We start from the raw sequence: 22,238 nt of genomic DNA, 5'->3' as shown, positions 1-22,238 counted from the left end.
ACATCCTTTAACGACGAGCCAGCTGGTAGCAACCGTTACGTGTTTCTGGGACTCGGTGTACTGTTCTCCACTGGTGCACGAGGTGTTTCCGGTTAATTTTTTTTTGCCTTAAAAGATCTTACTTTCTAGTAAAGTAACTTTGGAATCGTTGCAATAAGATTCAAGTTTACGGTGTTAAATGGATGACGGTTAGAATGTGAAGAATGTTAGAAAAAAGAAACGTTACGAAAGAGGAAGATTAGAAAGAGAAACGGAAATCCTGGAGGAGAAACGGAAACGCGGCAGTCTCATGGAAAATGTGTCATTTTCTGTCCTTCTCGGCTGGCAAGGAAATTTAAAGGGACCGCGAAGAATGGGGGCAGGAGGGGGTAGGATTGTGTGCCGGGATGGTGAAGGTGAGAGGGTAGTTAAAGGATGAAATAGAGTGGGATGGAGGGGCGACGGAGAAATTGAGTCTGGTTCCGCGTATCTCGTTCGCCGCGCCCCGTGCCATTAGTTGACCATGAAGAGTATCGTTACGAATCTCTCCCTCTGGAGGACCAGCTGACAGCCTCACTCGACCAAGTGAAACTATCTACAAGTGAAACAAATCAGTGTTCATCGTTTACTATTCTACAGTAAAGCTTTGCAACGAAATAAACAACGAAGGAATTGACCGCGAAGAAAGAAAAAAGAATATTCAAGGAACCACGCCATAAAATAGGATATATTACGGAACAGAGGCTTCCTTATTGCGAGGAGACGGGGTAGATATTTTTAACGAGTCTTTATTAACACCGGTTTCTCCGCGTTAACTCCAATTAGTCTGCACAAAAGCAAGGAAAACCTCATCTCGATTTTTCTTACTGGTATCTTACATAAGGAGCAATTCCTGTTGACTCAATGTTTAAAGAAATATGCATACTATAAAGCAGGAGAAAAGAAGGTATTGTCAGAGGAGAGAAAGAACGAGGATGACGAAGATATCCTGCGGAACGTGTATGGAAGTATATGTATACCTATCCAGTGGCGGAGGGTCCGCCAGGACCAGCCAGCGAAAACCACCCCTCTTGCCCTTTCCAGTGAAGCGAAAACACACAGAGGGAGCTAGAGTGCGACAGGTGGAGAACAAGGATGAGGATGGAAGAGGAGGGATAGGAGGGATGGGCATTTCGGGGTAGCGAAGGAGAAAGAGGCTAGTCGTGTTTGGCTCGTGCGACGAGCGCATGAGAGCGACGAGGAGGGTCTTTGGAGGCGATGGTGAAGAGGATGGTGGCCGGTGTTCGGTGGACGAAGAGGGGAAGGATTAGAGGGTGAGAGTTAGGGGCGACGTAGTGGGGGATAGAGGCTGGTTCCGTGCGTTTCGTTGGAGAACTCGTACCACTGGGCGACCGTAAAGGTCGTCGTTGCTCTCTCTCCACGTCGGCACATAGAAGTCGAGCAGCTGGCAGCAACGTCAGCAACGAGGAACGGATCAGTCCACCGTGTGCCAGCCTCGAGGTCCGTGTTTCTCTCTCTCCCTCTTTTTCTCTCTGTCTGGATCCTTTGATCATCGTTCGCGGTGTGGAGAGGCCTGCTCCGAATAATACACGATACGATTATCGATACACGAATTTCATCGAGTATATACTTCCTTTTTTTCCTCCGTTCTTATTCTGTTCTCGTATAAGAAGTAATTTAAAGTTCTACTGGCTCTGACGATGGAGAAGATGAAACGAAAGGATTTCGAAGAAAAGAATACAAGTTGCCGTTTGAGAATGAAGTTGCTGGGAGATATTGCGCGATTGGGATTGGATCTCGACGATTGGACAATCTATAGAGAAATTGTATATCTGAGAGGATTGGTAGAGGAGAAGGAAGGATTTAAAGAAAATCAGCTGTCAAGGTGGCTGTCGTCGTTCACGCGATCATGGAATTACTGTCAACGATCGACCGTGGCGATTAGCGTGAGTAATTGGAGGAAGCTAGGATGTAGACGATCACATAGATGGAAAATGTCTGTTTTCCCTTCAACCGCTATGTTGTTTCGACTACGAGCGGTCAATTCATGATTTGTGTGCGAAGCATATTGTTGTACAGCCAATATTGTGTTCGATGATCATCGAATATTTTTCGATCGTTAGAAACGAAACACGTAACATGATTTGCGTATGACCTATGCTTGCATCATTTTCTTTATTATCATGAGATATTCTACCGTAGTCACTCCGTTTTTCATTATCTAGCTGTTCTATCATCCTCACGTTCATAGCCTCAGGTTTTCTTTGATATATGTATTTCTTGGGAAGTTATTGCACAACCGGAAAACGCGAATTAAACGTGTAAATACGAAACGTGCCGCCGTTGACGAGTATTTGCACTCCATTGTCTCCACGTCTTCGCTCCCCTTTTCCGTTTGGCCGGGTTCGTTCGCGATTTTGTCGCGTCGTCGATCTCCAGTCGTCATCAGATTAATTTCCAATTTTCGTGAAATCCTTTGTTTTTCAGCGTGCAACGTTTCGTTATCGTAACATAACTGCTTATCGATGAAATTAACATCGGTTGGACTTTGAATTCGTCATAAAATTCAACAAAGAAATGTTTCATTTACCTCAAACCAGATTTTTATTAAGGCACTTTTATACAGAAAATTATCTACATATAGTTTATATTTCTTTGCTGTTTGCAATAGGACTGAAGTAACGTTTACAGTGCAATACATATACATACATATTTAACTTTAAACGTATTGCATTTTTACATCGAAGTAAATTAATGAGAAATAACGAGAATAATTGCGGCAGTTAACATATCGTCAAACATTTTACGAGCTTGTCGACGGAGCAGATTGAAGCGTTGTGTACTTAAAATGTACACTGAGTCACGTCGTCGAAAGACATTTCATTAATTCACGCAAATCCGATGTGAACAATGCGATACATACAAATTAGGCCCGTCCCTGGGCGATTTCTCGTGAACGAACGCATCAACGGTCAAATACCGTTCTCCAACCGCAAGATAATAATCCTAACATTACTGTGACACTCCAAAAAATTGTATGAAAAGATGATTCATGTTCACCCAAAAACGCTTCATATTTCATGACTTCACTTCATATCTTTTTATTTATTTCATTTTATTTATTTCACATAGAAATGTTTAACATAGTTAAGAAACTCAAATTTCAATTTCAGCATTAGAGAAATTAATAGATAATAATTCTAACATCATTCTAGTTGAATGGAAAAATTCTATTAAAAATACATGCATACTTCATATAGAGTAGAAGGACTCGGATTATTAAGCGTATTAATAGATAATAATTCTCACACCACTAAAACCATTCCAAAAGTTCTGTCAAAAAATATTTCATATTATAAAAGTCGTTTGTACATTCAAAGAGACTTAAATCACAACTGTATCATTAAGAAGATCATTTTGTCAATCTAAGTTGTCGTTTCGCGACCTTAAATCAACCTGTCTACAGCGTTCTCGTTTCATTTTCCCGCGATGCAATTTCATTTCGGTGGACGTCTGTTATTTCATGCTCTACCGCTGAATTATACTATCGTATTACTACTTTGTGTACCTGGTCGCGTTCCACGGTTCGCGTTTGATACGTGTAATCTAAGAAAATCGTATCTTCAGGGCAGACGACGCGAAGAAGTTCCAAAGTACGTTTGAAATTGCCGCGTGAAGCGGACGGGTCCATTGCAATGATCGACGCGGTGATGCAGCTCTGATCTTATTGGCCAATTCACAGCGGCGAGTACAATGGCGTAGGGAAGACGAAGTGCCCGTGCAAGGACGAATTATGTAATTGAAGCGAGATACAGCTTAACGTCGCTAATAACGAATTATTTGTTCGAGCGCGAACGAAAATCAGGTGATTCTAGCTGGAACTGTTCCCGTAACAAAACATCTGGTATAGCATTGCTGAAGTGTGTTCGAAGTTTCAAGGACATCTTGTTTACGATTTGTGGGTCGTAATCCCAGATCGATATTCAATACCTTGCAACGTATAATTGAATTTTTCTTTGTTTATACGCATCTTCAATAAATTTAAATGCCAAGATATTATTATACAAAATATGATAGTGACATGTTATATTAACATTGTAAAACATTTTAAACTTCACCCTATTACTTAATTTTATGTCATGCTGGTAAAAGTCAAATGAATAATACAATAAAAATGAAAAATTTTCTTCGATTAATTAGAAAGAACGCTGCATTCGAGCGCAAAATTTTGGGTATGTTGACAAAAAGAGAGTCACGAACAAAGCAGGGAAATGTATACGTATTTCTCCTGAGCAATTATTTACGTGAACTTAGATAAAAGCTCGCCACAAGTACACGTGTCAAGTGGAGCGCGCGCGGTCGCATATATCAGCTACGCGTTCTCCAAAACTGTGTACAATGATGTACGGACAATGCGAAAAAGACCTGCGAGGCTACCTCGGGGCGAGCCAACGATTGTCGGTTTTTTGTCGAGATCAAAGGTGTCCCGTAGCTTCAGCTATGTATAGTATACAGACAGTGCGAGGCACGCCTTGCGAGGCAGCCTTGTTGGTCTGTCTCGTACTCTCTGTACACTTTACATATATAGCTTAAACGAACGTTCGAACCCTCCTCGTCGCCTATATGGGCGAGTTTCACGAATGTCGGCTCGGACGATAAATTCGTATCGTGAATCAAATGCGATTGGCTAGCTGACAGTGACGTCAAGCCGGTGGGCAGCCGTCAAGTGGCAAGGCTGTGTCGCGTTCACTAGAGATTTGTAAAAATTCGCTTCCTTTTCTTCCCTTCTCTCCCCGATCTTTCATAATCGGAACCTATCATTACGACGATACAACGACAAATTTACCGAAGACTATGAATCATCTATGGCTGACGCAAACGTCACGTGATGGCTTAGTTTTTTTTTCAGGAAACATAATGTGTTGCCTCCAGTTAGAATTAATCGGATTCCGCGTCTCTCTTTTGCGTATATTCTCGATATTTGCATGTGTATTTGAGATATACGAGTGTGTACACACGTAACATTTATCTAACGATGACAACTTTCCCGTTTCTTTTTTCCGGTTTCCTTGGCTGGGCGGCGATCGATGATGGGTGGATGCAGTGAGCAGGCTCCATTGCGAGTCCGAGTCCTTCAAAATGGACTTGATCCTGGACATCAACTGCTGGCTTTACCCTATGGAACTCGGTGAGTATCCTTCTACGATTTTTATTTTTAATATGAGACAACATCAAGATAATTGGACCACAATTATAATTGAGGATATTATTAGTAGATATAGTGGATTAAAGAACTATTAGCATTTTTCTGAAATATTTTGGTACACTGAAATAAGATGTATATCAATAACAAAGAAGAATTAAAATTTTTATTTCATTAAATTTCATTTTTTTCTTTTAATTTAAAGTTAAAGAAGAATTTTAAGAAAAATTTTCATAATTAAACAAATATTTTATAATCTCAAAGTATAACCCAGCTATTGTCAAATATAACTTCAACCAGATAGAGTAGCTTCACGAAAACCACTTCTCTTGATAAAAAACATATGGTCCTCATTATACCATGTGTCGACCAATGTGACAAATCCAGCGATGATCAACGACGTTAAATTCTCTAACGGACAAAAATATTTTCGACCCGAAGCTATACATGCTTGAAGATATGTAGTGTGCTCTATTTAAACTTGTCAGAGTTTAAGAATTCTAATTTCACAAAAGAAGGTACCGGTTATATAGGACGAGTTCCACGCGTAATTAATGACCGTCGTTTTTAGACTTACTTTCTTGCCAATGGTAAAATTTCATCTGCTTATATTATAATTTTCACTTGACAACTTTGTCGAGAGGGAAAAATACTTAAACAACGTCTGTTGGCAAAGGGACGACTTAGATCGCATGAAAATTCTGTTTGCTATAGCACAGAGGCGCTGTCAGGAGCTCTTAGGTGTTTGTTTACATCGCGCGCGGCTCGCAACTTTGCGTGCGTACACTTGTTCGATATATGTATGTAGTCACGGTCTGTAAATGTTGCAAGATAAATATTGAGTTTACCATCTCCTTTAATTCGACGTAGTGTCTAAAAGTTTCATCATCGTTGTGAAGTACATATTTTCACGATTCAAGTCGTGCCATGGAAAAGCAAAATTTTAACTTAGAATTATATGTATATTTAGTAACTTAAATTCAATTTTGTTTCATGTATTGCGAGAAAATTTTTGATGATATTGTTTCGATTAGAAGGAACATAATTTAATACGTTTTTTATCTTCCACAAAGGAAGCGATACCCCTACTTTTAATCAAAGCAGGAGCGATATCAGTAAAAACGATCAGTAATTACTGCGAATACGTAGACCAGATATTATCGAACGTTCGATAAATGTACGAAGCTAAAATATATTCTATCGGGGCTACAAACAATACTATATTATACGACATTGTTTGTTACGCTTGTCTATTTTCATTCCGGCGACCAAAACATACGTAAAGATGTGAATTCCAAAGCGTAGAATGAAATATATCTTCGTTTATAAAAGTGGCGGAGCAGGTGGAGCGAATTTGGCAACCGCGGCGATATTTAGAAATTTCTATTTTCCTTCTTGAGCGAATTTCGGGTACCGCCCGTTTTCCGGTTGTGCAACGAATGCCAAAATCATTGATGCGCTAAAATTGTTCCATGTTTTCCCTCATTTGTGAGCAGAAACTCATAATAAAGCGTATTTGAGGCCTGAGATAGTGTACAAATTTGTTGTAAAAGTTAGAAGATAGATGATACGATTGTTTTATCACGCATGATTGATATCGAAGAAATTTATATAAACGGCTCGTCATATTTGGCACTTTGGTAAACACGACACGTGTTTCGTGCTAAAAGACACACGTGCTTGTTCCACGCGTGTCTTTTTATTCTTGTGGTTCTACCACTTCTTGGTTTAGACGTGCGAAGGACGACCTTGGTTAATGGACACTGCCGGAACGTGTTCCGCACAGCTCGAAGCGAGTTGCTGCTGGCCTACTGTGTACTTACAACTTTCAAGGTGACTTCTTTTGCTTTTTTTGTGCCAACGAACTGTTTTCGTCTACGACCTCGTCGTGTTTAGGACACGTGAGCCGTCCACTTTTGGATGTGGAGATACGACGTATTTTCGTCTTTCTTTTTTTTTTTTTTTTTTTTTTTTTTTTTTTTTTTTTTTTTTTTTTTTAAAGAAATACGTCTCTATCGTCATTTAGTTTTAGTTTCTTCAACGTTGCTCCTTTATGAATTCCGTGTCTTTGAAAAGCTGCTGGAGCTTACGGCGACGCGGACGTGCAAAGCGACGCGACGTCTATATCTCCACGTGTAAGTTGATGCTAAAGGTCGTCCGCTTGGTTAGTGTTCTTACTACTGCCGTTCATTCGCGTAACAACTGTGTCATTAGTGGAAGAGGAGGAAAAAGTATTTGGTAACTACTGAAATACGTTGTACATATTATATTCGATATATGCAATGAGAATCAAGTTATTAGAAAATTTCTGGACATTTCCAAATTCGACTTAAATTTGTTTTCGATTCGAGACGAATCAGTCTGATGAAAAAGCAGCACGTGTAATATAATGTATATTAGATTCGTAAATGCCCAAGGCCACGTCACGCTGCAGCAAACCTCTAACCCCTCCTTCCTCCAAATATCGTCATTTTGACTCGGCTCACGGACAGTTCTGGATGTATCTCGTTGACTCGGGCGTTGCAGAGGGAGTGGGTGCGTCACACCCACCGGTAGCAAGGAAGGGAGAAAGAGGTGGGGTGCACCGCATCGTCGATCCACCCCTGCCTATTCACTATGTTTACAGATTCATATCCTGTTTCCTTGTTGCTACTCTGAGAATGGTGTTTCCTTCTACGTCTTTCTTGTAACCCTCGATCAACTTCAGTGTTGTATAGCTCAATTTATCTCTTTTATTATATTACCTACTATGTTGTAGTATTGCAGAAACAATAAAATGAAGTCATAAATATATATTAAATACATACATACTAATTCTAGAAGTTCGTATTATAATATAACTAAGAAGTTTTATTCGTGTAAAAATAAGTCTTATAGATATAACGTAATCTGTAGCATAATCGAAATCTACATAGTAAAAAAGGAATGGAGATCGTTGGTTTACAGCTGGCGAGGAGCAAAGAGGCGGGATGGATTTTGCAGGAAGGAGCTTGTCGATCGTGCAGAATAGAGCGCGTGGAATTGTGTTGGAAGGGGAACGAAGGTTAGTCCATAGGGCCAGGCAGTCCCGCTGTATTGACGCGCGGCGCACAGGCTTGCGCGAGATGACGCAATCTGCCTCCCATGCGCCCCGCTTTGCCCGTACCACATTCTACTCCCCACTCTGTTCCCCGCCGCTCGTATTCCACTCCTCTCTCCCGCTTCAGCCGGCAGCTCCCATAAGTTCAATGCCAAGGTCAAAACGTCCACGACTCGTAGCCGTGTCGGTCGCGATACTCGTTCGCCGAGAGAAGAAGCGGTTTGTGTGTGTGTTCGTCTGTACTCTCTTCTCTGATCGTGTGCTGCTTTGCTTTTGGTGGTATCACTCGTCGTCGTCGTCGTCGTCGTCGTTGTTGTTGTCATTGTCGTCGTTGTCGTCGTTGTCGTCGTTGTCGTCGTGGTCGTCGTGGTCGTGGTCGTTATTGTCGTCGTTTTCGTGGTCGTCGTCGTTATCTTCGTTGTCGTCGTCGTCGTCATCGCTATCTGTCGTTTCATCGAGCGTGTATTCGCGTTCACGCGCGCTTTTTCCGCCGGTTACTTCGTAGCCGGCAAGCGCTACGTGCCACCGTCTTCATTGTGTGCACGCAGTTCGTTTCGCACCGTGCGACTAACCTATATTACATTACGCACGGACATGTTGAATTACATGAAATTAAGGTGTGTTACGGATTACGCAGTGAGAAGGAGCATGTCGACTGCGAAGGCAATGGAAAAGGGATGGGCTCTGCAAATCGTCATAATGTAAACGTTATATGTGGTTACCCGAGGAATGCAGTTGTAGCAGTGTGCTGGCAATCGCCTTGAGCTGTAGGCAAGATTATGATGCAGGTGCGTGAATATTGAAATAGAGAACGAAAGTTACCCTGTGCGGAAAATGCGGATGCGCGATCATATCAAGAATGGATATAAACTATCGTTGAATTCTCTCTTCCTCTCCACTGTGCTTAATGTCGTGAGACAAGATGGCGGTTTTCGATAGACCCTGGAACACGTTAAAGCTTTCGTACGCGGGGGTGGTCGATGTTGCTGAATGTGTTATGTCGTATTATTATCTTTCAAAATGTCTTTCGTTGTTTTCAATGTAAAATAAAGCTTTATTTAAGCATTTAGTAATATCGGATTGTAATGTAATACCGCTAATTTTGTCTACCATATTTTATCGTATATATACCGTATTGACGTTTCAAATATTTATAACGCAGTGCAGTTTTGTAAATCGCTTTCGAAAACAACCGTGTTCTAGGAACGCCTAAATTTAGTTTAAAGTATTAATATGCGTCTTTGGTGCAAGGGAATTAACGATACGCGTTACTGTCAATGTCAAGGTTAATGCTGTAAATCACGCGAGCCCATATCCTTCGCTCGGTTCGCATTGGTTGTAATATGGCTGGGGTTGATAATATGGTCCTGTATCGCTCAACTAGATAATCTATAATCGTTATACCATTATCGTGATGTAAGCCTGACCCCACAGACATCTCGTAACATGATCAATTGGTTATGTAGATTTTTCTAACTCCGTTTTCATTCGTCGTTTCTTTGTGTCCTCCTCGACATTGCCACGGCCGGTAATATCGATTACCATACTATATCTATCATCGACATAGTATAGAATTCTAACCTTGACCCTTGTTCTCTGGGATTCTTACGTGCGAGCTTCGCGGCGCTTTCTATTTAATCGAATAGGTGTAATAGAGAAGTGGTATGTTTCATTCAACTACGTGTTTAATGTAATTCCACTGATAATGTAATTACGTTGACAACTTTGTCCTTTTCATTTAGTGCCCCAGTTTTCTATGTCGCTAGTAGTCCTATTCCCTGTATAGGTTAACCTCTCCCCATGCATCCCTTCCTTTCGATCTCCCTACTTTCCATCTTTCACCCCTTTCCTTCCCTACTATGTGATTATTCAACGATCCATTCCGAATACGCATTATACTTACATATATTCTTTAAGGATTGTTTCCTTTTGTGAAATATCTTATTCTATCTTGTTACAATATATTAATATTCCTTTTTATTATAACAGTTTCAACATGAAAAATTCTTTGATATTTATATAATATAAATGAATATTTACATAATACTAACAATAACTATATTTTCGAAATATTCTCCCGCTATTGTTCGATTACCCTCACTTCCGCTAATTTAGGACCTATTTTGTTGCGGTAATTTCTGAAGCTTTTGCTACTCTATCCACCTCTTGCATAATCATCGGTAGGACGCGTATAATCGATATGACATATGTTGTATTAAGTTTTCGTGTTTCCTTCCAAATGTGCGATAACGTGTCGTGTCACGTTTGTAACGTGCGATGTATGATGCAATAAGAGGGGAAAACGTCAATCGGTTTTCTCGTATCTTTATCGTGCGCACACACGTATGTGTCCATAGTCTGTTCCGCGAAAGTAGCGGTATGAAGACGGACAGGTCCTATTGGTTTAAATCCGATCAACCATGTATGTATTTCGTTTGAAACGTGGCGAAACGAACGTCTGCAACGCCCTCCCAGTCGTATTTTCAATGCAGTCACCTTGAGGTTTATTATTAGGTATCAATTTCCGTGTTTCGACGTTGCGGATTTTTGCTGCGTCAATATTTAGATAAAGGCAAAAAGCCTCTTGAAATGGTTACATATGTTATTCGTAAAACTATTTTTCAAATGGTATAGTTTATTAGAATATTCTGATTCCTTTTTTCAGGTGATAAATTTCGTTTGGTTCTTGCAACGACCTTGAGGGAGGACGGTTATCCCGATGGAGGGGAGTGGAATGCGACGGAACAGGAAGGCGGCTCCAGAGCAGATAGTTTTGAATACGTGATGTCCGGTATGGTTTATCGAATCGAAGGTGACGAGGCAAGCAACGAACCTAGCAGTAGACTGTAAGTGATTTTTTACATTTGGCTTTTTACAGTAAAATCATGGTGGATCTTTTAGCAGAATAAAATGTCAAACATTTTGAAACGTTAGATTTTTAAATGTCAGAAGAATGGACTGAGAATTTTTTCTTCACATATTTCTCCAGATAGTAGTAGATATATATATTCCATTATCTTAGACATAAAAAAGTAATAAAATTGTATTTAACATTAGAACCGAGTATCTAGAAACTACCTATGTTTTTATACTATCCATTGAAATATAACACCCATTTCGGATCATGTAGAGGTGAGAGATGTATTTTAATAAAAAATGTTAAATTAGAAATTTCAAAAACTTTCGAAAAAACCATACAAAAAGATTGCGAAAAAAATAGATATATCTGAAACACGTCACGTCTGTATCACTATTTTATTCTGTTACGATCCATCGTAATCGTTTGGCGTATCGTGCGTGCACGCACGCAACGTCACATTGTGACGTCATTCACACGCGTCGACGACGTGCGTAAACGCGCCCTCTTTCTACTGTGATCTCTGATTGGCTCGCTTCCAGTGCTCAATGAAGTTCCGTGAGAGTTTTAATAACCTTCAAAAAGAATCTATTAAGTGTTCTTCGGTAGTACGAAAAATGAAAAGAAATAAACGCATTAACATTTGTGTGGTGTTAAACAATTAATTTATTTCTTAACCAATTTGCGTAATATATACTAACGTATGATAAAAATGTAAACGCTACCGACGTTAGTAGCTTGGTAAAAAATTCTATAATAAATATGATCTTGCGATAATGAAAATATATGTTTCTTGGAATTTTGTGAATATAACTTTCAAATTAGATTTATATAAATTATATGGTTAACTTTCTAGTTATATTTTATGAATAACAAAAACTCCCAGTGATTAGTTAGAATAGGACGAAGTTATTCTATCGGAAAAGACCCCGTGATAACTCTGTTTTGAACGACTTATCGTTTAACCTTGAAACTCGACTACCGTCACGTACAGTGTATATAGCAGAAGCCGCTTTGATGTCTGATCGTTGCCGGTCTCGTCGTAAACTGCGCGCGCGAACTCTATTCGGCTTTGTGTACACGTTTGAATTCGCATATAGCGCCGAAGATAGGAGAACACAGCGTGGCCGACGCTCGATAAGATAAGTAAACTCGGTGCTATACGTAAAGGGATTTTAAATTGTTCGTAGAGCTTATGTAATTGTTTTGTTTCACTAATTATACATGTATATTATATTTATTCCGGATCCTGTACTTTTCCATTCCCATTATTTACGTTACTTTTTCTTATACTTTGTTTTAAAGATTAATTATCAGACAAAAAAAACAAAATGAATAATTGTCAGTTATGTGTACATACATATATTAAGGTAGAGTGATCGATCATCTTGAGTTTGAATACTAAGTTTTTCTTCTTCAGTGGTACCTTAGTATAAGTTGACCATTATGCGACAGTTCACAGTTCACTAAACATTAAAAAAAAATTTACTTCCAGTCGATATGAATAATGTCATATTCAGTTCTCAGTCTTGTTATGATTCGTAGTTCATTGGTTTTCTTGCTTTCTTCACATACATGTTTCCATTAGCTTTTTATTACCAGATTTTATCATGTTTGATAGCTATTTTCGAATCTTCCGGGACTTTTAGAAATTCAATTATTGAACGGCATGTGTGTCTCACGTTACATCAGATATGTAGTTTTTCATATCTTTAATGAAACTATTCAAGGAGAAATAAAGTTTATGAAACAAGGAAATTATTCACCAGCAAAATGGTAAATTTTAATATCTAAACGTTGGATTAATAATGAATGCGGCAATAACATTGAATCAATAATCAATGAAAGCGCAATGAGGGTCCTCAGGGTCCCTCTTTTTAAAAGCCATCAACCAAAGAAGAACCGTGGAAAGACCTGATTATCATCCAATCCGTTCGGTCGGTAAAAGCGAAACGGAAATGGTGAACGGGCTCTCGGAGAACAGGGAGCCACTCTGCGTTCACTCGGTGGGTAATGAAGCGAGTGAACACAGCTGGTGGTATCTCAGTTTTCTGAGGGCGTTAGCAGCCCATTGAGTTACCTGCAGGTCCTCTATAATGATTTTATGAAGGGACAATAAAGTGAAATAACAATAAAAACGATCATAAAATTGTACTTTAACTGGAAAACATCAGATACAAAGTCTGCATTGATATTTATGGGATCTTATAATAACGCACTCAACAATTTATGGATTGAAAGTCATAAAGACTGTCATAACCAAAGAATATTTGCTACTACGGATTATGAAAGCAGTTTAAATATTTACACTGTCAATCAGATTCTATATCGATATCAGCTATGCATAGATAACGAAAGTTAAGAATTACTCAGGTGCTTAATGACACGATTGGCTCCAAGTTCAGCAATTTAACACGGTTTATTGTGGTGCGCCTCTACTAATATCGCGAGTCCACCAAATAGGGGCGTGACAGATGAGAAATGAATTATTGATCCTCTGGCAAGCTCTGGCTGATCCTCTGGCAAGCCGAACAATGCGCAAGTACGCATGTCATCATAATAGTGAAGCATCTCTGAAGATAAAGTCTTCAATGAATTTCTTTGTAGTTGAACCATCTTTCAACTTATTTATTCAAAAGGTATTTCCTAAATTAAATATCTACAAAATAGAAACGTTATGAAGGTTCCTATATTCAAATGAAAATAACGATTCCGTTAGTGGGCTGGTAATATCGAAAAGACTTTTGGATGTTATTAATGCAAACAGGGAGCGCGTATGCGCAATGCGCATGCGTGGTCGCCATAAATCGTATATTTGAATTGGTTCAGGGCGCGCGACGCGCTAGGATGCGCACAAGGTCGACTGTGCTGTCAAAATCAGCTGACGCTCTGGTGACCAATCAGCTGATTCTCAACTTCTCAGCAGAAGACTTCCCTCCTAGTTGCGAATTCTTAGAGGGCGCTAAGTTCCATTATGTGTTTCATTAGTCTCTCATTTGAAGATCTATACGCCGCTGTCTTATAAATTAATTTCCTTTTAATGGAACCAATTTAATTATTCATCCATTTGTTGATTATTAAGAAGATCTAAATTTGAAAGAACATTTTCTAAATTTCAAGTTGTTTTCAAGTAACCTAACCCCAATTATAATTAAAGGAATTTACTTTGTAGTAGTAATTTAAATAAATCAAGTACTTTTACAGACATACTGGTATTCGTACTAATAAACTTTTACATTTTTATATATGAATTATATTTTATCTTCTTTCTATTCCAATAAATATAATGTAAATGTTAGAGTTACTTTATTGCTGCAAACTCTTCAGTTGAAGATTTCTTTCGAACTGAAATTCAGTGCGTAATTTGGTTAGGAAGCAAAGAATCAGATAGAACAATGTAGTAAAATGCGTAGTGAAGTTTCTTACGAGAAGCCGCACTTGATGTGTTCATTAGATCATTGCAGCGTTAATGCTTGGCGTGACATCATCGCTGCCATTATAATGATTAAACGTCCCCAGTGAAAACAATTTAATTTCTACTTATTGCGTATTTGTATATATTTAGGATGACTTAATATTTAATCAAAAATATGAATGATTCTAAACAATTGTCATTCTTTTGTAGAATAGCAACTTTGATGCGAAAAATACCATTCAATGCGCGCATAAATTAATCTTTATCTTCCTAACGCGGCGTTGGAAAACGCAGGCTCAAAATAATATAACATAGACAGTGTGTATTATCGTAGTTTCTGTTATCTGCAGTGTAAGCAGCAGTGCTCAAATATAGACATTCACTATTTCGTTAATTATATCACGATAGTATAAATGGAATAATCGAATCACGTTATTCCGATTAAATCTTAATGAATTCTCAATTCCTCTCTCTGTGATCCGCTTACGACGATCCCCTGAAATGGATTGCGTTAGTCTAGTAACAATTGTTTTTATATCAATCGTAAATCAGGATTTCCTAACATTAAAACAACATTATGTAGAGATATTCGCTATTACATTGATACCTCAATGGAAGATATTTATGCAAATTTGGAGATAGGATTTAGATGAAAATTTGTTTCTTCTTTAATGGATGTTTTGTACATTTTACATAATATGTGTACTTTGAACATTTGTTCTATAAATACGTGAATATTCGTAATCTACTCGAAATTGAAATCTGACATGAAATTGACATTTATCAGCATTTAGAAATAGAGTTTTCTAATAATATTTTCTAATCAAATTGCAATTCCTTTACCATTACAAATATGTCCAAGGAAATTTATTCTAAAAATTTGTTAGACTTGTGTTAAACACTCGTAGGCATTGACAAACAAGATCAAAATTATTACAGGCGTAGGCGAATAGCTTTAGATTCAAGGTCCCTGCACCTAAAAGGTTTTAATGCGTTCTATACATCTTACTGCAGCATTCTAGTCTGTATTTATAAATAACTTCATCACACTTCAACTTCACAATATGTCTGTTATTCCATAAAGATAAATTGATCAAAAGAATATACTTAAAATTGGAATAAAAATTGAAGATATTGTAATGGGATCATAAAAGCGAACAGATTGGATTAAAGTTTGCATGTTTTAAAATTCGAATACAGTAATTTGAGATATATAGGGGGAGATAAGAACTTTTGTCAGAATATTTAACAAAGAATGTTATAATGTACAATTTGCACGTTAAAACACTATCTACATTTTTGCTAATATTTATTGAAATATAATTTCCACTCAGAGTCTCAGGAACCTAAGTTGAACAGTCGGCTTAATTTATAACTCTATATATCTCTTCCGCCAATTATACAACAGAAGACCCTTTTTTACCATCAGAGTGTCTAGCAAGTTGTTCAGTGTAAGGGAGCCCAGAATGAAAAAGCGACCGTGTTCGAACTCGTCCTGACGTTGTAAATATATCCGTGCAACTTGGTGGAAAATTTAACCGCCACGTCACTCGACTTTGCGTTCCTAGAAAACTCGTGCGAGCACAGCAAAGAGGGAGAGCGACGAGCACGTAAAACCATCGCGTTACCGCTTGCAACAAAGGGTCGTCTAGGTGGCGCTAGGAGCAAGGGGAGTAGGGTTATGTAAGACTTAGGCTGCGACGACAGCGAGCATTGCAGCATCGCGTTTTTGGCAGGGAGGTACGTTTTCATTCCGTCCTCTAATGAGCACGCTCCTTTCTAGCGTGTCATCGATGATGGTGCAAATGTGTATAAGAATTCATTAGATACATGACGAGTCAAATAGTAGTATTAATAGTTGTTCTATAGTTACAATAAAATCCGAAATTTTGTGGAATAATGGAAGTAGGATGCAACAATTTCTAATAATCAAATCTTAAATTTAGTAGAATAATAAGAAAGGATGCAATCATCTCTAAAGGTGGAGTCCTAATTTTAGAAAAATAATAAACAGAGGAAGTCAGTGAGATCGAATGGAAAAGCTTTTTTGAGAAATGATTGAAATATAAAGGAGATAATTAATGGTAAAATTATTATTCCTGAATAATGCTTCATTATATATTATTTTTTAAGGAAGTTAGGTGTTGCAGGGTTTGAAACTTTTGGTCAATGGTTATTTTGCATTTAAAACACTGTTAAAACGATGAAAATAGAGGTGCCTACAACGTGCCAGTATGCCGTACGTCACTGGTCAGCTCGTAGCCTTGTACTTTAGAGGCTCTATGTACTCATTGTATATAGACTATCCGGAAGAGCGGAAGGAGGAAGGGAATGCACCGTCACGTAATGCAAGCATTATGCAATCCTGTCCCGACTATTTAACAACAGCTGATCACACTTTTAGCTTGTGCAATTTTTCACAACTACCGTGTACGAAACATACGTTCTTGTTTAATATACATTCCCAGAAACATCCTTTTATTTGTATAACAAAATATACAGTCGTCAAAACTGTTGACCTATCATATGTTTTATTATTTTAACATTGCCATGAAACAATATCAAGCAATGACAAATAGGACACGAATTCCTACAAATCTTTGCATCTTCAAAAAGATTAAATTCATCCCAATGACACTATCATTTATTACTTCAATCTCCTTTCAAAATTTCTCCTTCCAAGCTCAATTTATCTCACTTTATGCGTCCTTTCTGACCCTCGATCTATCATTTTTCGTTCTAAATTCGCGGTATTCATAAATTCGGTCGGTCTGAAGCCTTGGACCAGTCGCTCGGTCCCGTTGTTAATGTTATTGTCTCATTTAGGAAACTCCCGACGGGGTGTTGAGAGTTATTTTACAGCTACAGAGTGATAAATACAGAGAAACAGTCACGTACAAGTTGGAGTTACTCGTTGACGTCAGGTCGTGAACGCAGAAGGGGACTCAGTGGTTCCAGTTATTCGATTATGTTACATTAATCCACGTATTCCGAGCAGTACGATTCTAGCTGCATTGCTGCAGTTCCATATACCTCGTTAGACCCTCTAATTCCACCATAGATGAATACATCCACCTAAACTCACCATAAACTTTGTTACAAGGTATTAGATTCCTTGTAATTGACGGAAAGAATAGTAGATTATTCCAAAACACTTACGTAAACATTTGAGTTAATTACTAAGGTGAGATTCATTAGATCTTGGCTATTTTTGCTTTCGTGATAATTTATAAAATATCAAGAACTGTGGGATGCTTTGTATATCAGTATTCGCGTAGTCTTCTCATAAATAATGTTACAAAATGTTAAGCGTCTTCTGAATATAAAGAATTAGTATCAGTATCTTGAATCGACAACTCTTTACAAACTTTTATACAAAACATTCAAATTAATTGGCAAGTAGAAGTCTTTTGCAAGTAGAAGTACTGCCTGGTCATAGTATCAAACGAGAATGGTCTGGTCCGGGGCAGAATTATTATTTCGATATAATCGACCCGCCGTTTTTCGTTCAAACGATCTAGGTCAACTGTCGTCGATGATATCGGCGCCTCTCAAATCTCTTCCTCTCTTTGAATGTGCAAATACGCACAGTGATTCATATGTTTTCATAGATACGTTCATACGTCAAGATAGCGGATGTTATTTGCTCTTTCTCCTAATATTTTCGCACAGGCGATGATGGTACATGACCATTGTTGGCCGAGTAGATCGTTTGTCTTTGCTCGAGAATGAGACTCGTCTTGTATCTGCGAAACAAAAATTCCCTATGTGTATTGTTCTGTCAAAATGACTTTACCCTAACTATGTATCATACGTACACGGTGGAGAAAATTATTTGGAAGAAATTAGTTCAATTTAAATACATCATATCTTTTTATTAAACCTATTAAATTAATTTATGTCAAATAAGATTAAATTACTTTACTTTGGATATCATGTAATTTATATAATATTTATAAATATTTTGCATATCTGTGCACTTCTAAATTTTCCAAAATCGTAGGAACATCCACAGTTCATATACCAAATATATCTTTTAATATCTTTTACTCTTTCATACTAAAAGTCTTTCACCGTATTACATTCGCTGTATTGATCAAACTGAAACAAGGTTTCACACGATTACTATTATCTATTACTCATGAAGACTATATTCTTTTATCATTCCCCTTATTCTACATACAACCAACTTAGACGAAAAAAGAAGACAATCTTCCCAGTAATAGCATGAATTATTTTAAGCCAGCTCCAACAAATTGGCACCAAGAGAAATGTGTCCTTGCTTCCTGCACCGCCCGTATGTTCCTTATGTTTCATCAACCCGCCTCATGACCTTTATCATTCTGAATTATATCCTCTATTCATTCCCAACAGAACAGCATCCGAGAGCAACGTTATATTATTTATTGCCACGATTTACGATGAATTCATACCTGCGCGTTTTCACTCGATTCATCCGATTCCTAGACAGTATAATGGCACATTCGTTCAGCGCTTTCAGAGTTCTGAGTTCTTTCATGCATTGATAAGCTGGCGGCGCGTAATGCATAATTCACGAATCGAGCCCACGATATCACAATTTTCCAGCGAGCAGGTTCCTTTTTGTAAATAATGCGTGCGCCGACTTCCGTTCCAAAGCCGATATATCCACCAGGTACACGCACACATGCACTTATATCTCTATCTTCTCTCTTTTCCTCTCTGTGGCCAGTCGTGCTCCCGGACACGAGCCCCAGGCTCTCCGGTTCCCAGGGGTGACCCAGTTTCGCTTATCCCCTCACGGTCGTTTCGCACTTGCCTGGCGAACCTCCACTATCTACGGCGCTTGTGTACACCTAAGCAAATTCGCCGGCCTTCCTGGATACGGCTTAATCCCAGCCCCGTTTCTCGTTACACTTTTTTTTCTATCAATTTTCTTCTTATGGAAGTTTCTTCGTGTTTGTTTCATAGCTTTATAGTTTGATTTATCATTAAGTTTTCGCCGATGGTGTATTGGATACCGTTTTTGTTAGATTACGTTACGAATTGCATGAGGCGAAGGAAAGAGAGGATCGTGCGAGAACAACACAATTTTCGTGTTAAGATAGAACCGAAGTAGAGATTTGTTTCAGTTACGAAATATTATAACAAGTACTCTATTTTTTTTATATTTTATACGTATGTATATTTCTGCACAAACACTTATACATTTCTTCTATTTTGTGTTTATTCGCGTTCCATAAATTTCCATAAATGTATAAAAATCCGCAGTCTGTTTATGGAGTTCAAATTTAGTTTGTTTGAAATTCAGGAAAATTTAATCTGTTCCTCGTTTTTTAAAGAGTATGGCAGTATGACCCGCGGATAGTCGCATATAGCAACTCGACTACTTGTTGAGTCTGACCCTGATCGGACAAATCTACTTATCCTGCGCCACAGAAAAAGCACAAAAGATTTATCGATAAACGGTAATCCGGTTTTCTCAGTACATTCAGTAACCTCAGTCAGCTTCATTACATGATTAAATCTAACTTCTCTGATTCATTTTTCCGTCTTACAGCTTGCTTTCCAATTTCTTGGCTGTTACGCTTTCACTCGCGATTAAGGTTAAAAATAATCAAACTTTGTAGTCACTTTTCCTCTCTGTTTTCTTCTTCCTTTTGACTTTCATTTACTTCCCTTGTTCTCCAATTTTTTAACTATTACACCTCGACTCGCCGTTACAATTCAAAATGTAATCAAACTTTGCAGTCACTTTTCCTCTCTATTTTCTTCTTCTTCTTCCCGACTCTCGTTTATTCTCCCATTTTCTATTAATTATCCTTCAACTAACAAATAATACTTAACTTACAGAACCAAAGTCTCCAAACTTTCTCTCTCTGTTGCCATTATTGACTTTATTTTCCGATTTGTTCCATGCGTATCCTACGCAATGTCGTACTACGCGTTCTCCCCATATTGCGCATGTTTCTGCTGCTTATGGAGGCTGTACACGTGTCCGCCGTGGCTCTCCGTCCCTCGAACGATTTGTAGGTGGTTCACGGGCTCGTACGCGTGTACCCTCGCCAGGAACTCTCCTGGGAAAAGGTCAGACAGTCAGAGGCCAACCTACGAAGTGGAATTAGGTCAACCCCTAACGGCCGCTCGTGCATGAATTCCTCACTTCCCTGTCTCTCTCTCCCTCTCTCTCTCTCTCTTTCTCTCTCGGGATATGGGGAAGAGTAGAATTCACCTTGTTGCGCCTGTCGTACTTTCAGAAATCACCCACGTAGGAGCAGTTGATACTTACCCATCAAGAAATAGGTTACGTGGTTTAGAGATGAAGAAATAACTTATGCAAAGGAAAAATGTATCGGTTAGATTATTTGCTTCGAAAGTAATGTACACCGATGGCTATAAATATTAGGTGCTTACTGGCCATATTGGAGAAATATAACAAATTTCATTTTATTTAGTGTTTTATATTATGTTAGAAGAATCTGTGCAATTGTAGAAAATTTAAGGATGTAAATGTACAAAAATGTATAAAATATCTAAAGCAAAGCATATATATCTGCTATGATGTTCAATGGACGAAACAAATCTCTATGTTGCTTTTATTTTGATTGTAGCTGTAAAAATGTGAAATATGAAATGAAATATGATACGAAGCAAGTGATAGATTTATTTTAAAATAGGTAGGATTAGAAGCAGGAAAAACCTTTCAGTTTGTATTGAATATCATTAATTACAAGACTTGTGACATTGCAAAGATGCTTGTATTTCAAAAGAAATGTAAAGAACGAGCGAAGATCTCTTAGTCTTATAGGTTAGTTTAACAAAGTTCCAATTAAAAAAGAGGTTATGTAAACAATTTTTAGTTTTTTATCAATTTTCCAACATGAGGAGAAGGTTCGTAAAAATTTATGAGTTTCTTATAAATGTATCTTGCATATTCATTTTTCTATCTCTTAAACGGACATTGAATATTCGTGTTCTACATTTACTAGAAAGAATAAACGATATTGAAGGATGATGGAAGACGGTTAGCCCGAATGGAAAACGGTAACGCTGCTGATAAGTCGCGAACAATTTTGTCGATATTTTATCAATTATTCAAGCGAGCAGTTCATAACCGGACGAGATATCCTTGGCCCTATTTGCTACTGAGCAAACTATGATGCCCTTAATATGCTCGAAGGTTAAGCCTTGTTGATATAAAGACATCCCTGCTGCGCGCAAGAAACGAAAGCTGATTATCACTTGATCGATACCAGAGAATGTCTTCGTTTCTTCCTTCTAAATCCCAATACTTCCTTGGAAATAATTATAACCGAAGAAAATTAAATTTAAGAAACCTTGAACAGAATTTTTGTCGAAGGTTCTTCAGTTCTGATATTTCAAACTTTTATATGAGGGATCTTCCTCTACATTTAGTAGATAATTTCTTCGCTTCTTCCATCAGAATTCCAGTGCCTTCTATAAAACTATCGCAAGCGAAGAAAATTAAATTTCAGAAGGTTTCAGCAGAATTTTCTTAAAAATACACTAATTCTGATATTCCAGATATTTACACAAGCGATCTTCTTTCTTCGAATATACTTTTCATACGATGTCTTGCACTTCTTTCTCACGAACTGATTCAAATTATTATAATTGAAGGGAGTTAAATTCAATAAACTTTCGATAGTGTTTTCTCGAAGACTACGTAATTTCGATACTTCAGAAATTTACATAAATAATCTTC

At 38.1% G+C, this 22,238-nt stretch overlaps 1 protein-coding gene and 1 long non-coding RNA gene across 3 annotated transcripts in view; both read left to right on the top strand.

The window, feature by feature from the left end:
- The window catches only part of LOC117205462 (DNA-directed RNA polymerases I, II, and III subunit RPABC3), a 72,394-nt gene that overhangs the window by 26,332 nt on the left and 23,824 nt on the right, over positions 1-22,238 (top strand). Inside the window, exons 2-3 of one of the 2 annotated variants that reach the window (XM_033443883.1) lie at positions 5,084-5,167; positions 10,927-11,107. In XM_033443883.1, the coding sequence (XP_033299774.1) occupies positions 5,084-5,167; positions 10,927-11,107 (265 nt within the window). Of the gene's footprint in view, positions 1-5,083; positions 5,168-8,696; positions 9,050-10,926; positions 11,108-22,238 lie in introns of those variants that run through there. The other variant, XM_033443884.1, reaches the window with a different exon arrangement.
- On the top strand, positions 11,117-14,361 carry LOC117205468. Its single transcript, XR_004487243.1, has 2 exons — positions 11,117-13,757; positions 13,838-14,361. It is a non-coding gene; the product is annotated as an uncharacterized LOC117205468 (long non-coding RNA).

Source organism: Bombus bifarius, unplaced genomic scaffold, assembly GCF_011952205.1.
Source record: "Bombus bifarius isolate JDL3187 unplaced genomic scaffold, Bbif_JDL3187 scf7180000007990, whole genome shotgun sequence".
Lineage (NCBI taxonomy): Eukaryota > Metazoa > Arthropoda > Insecta > Hymenoptera > Apidae > Bombus > Bombus bifarius.
This window is presented reverse-complemented; position numbering and strand designations above follow the sequence as displayed.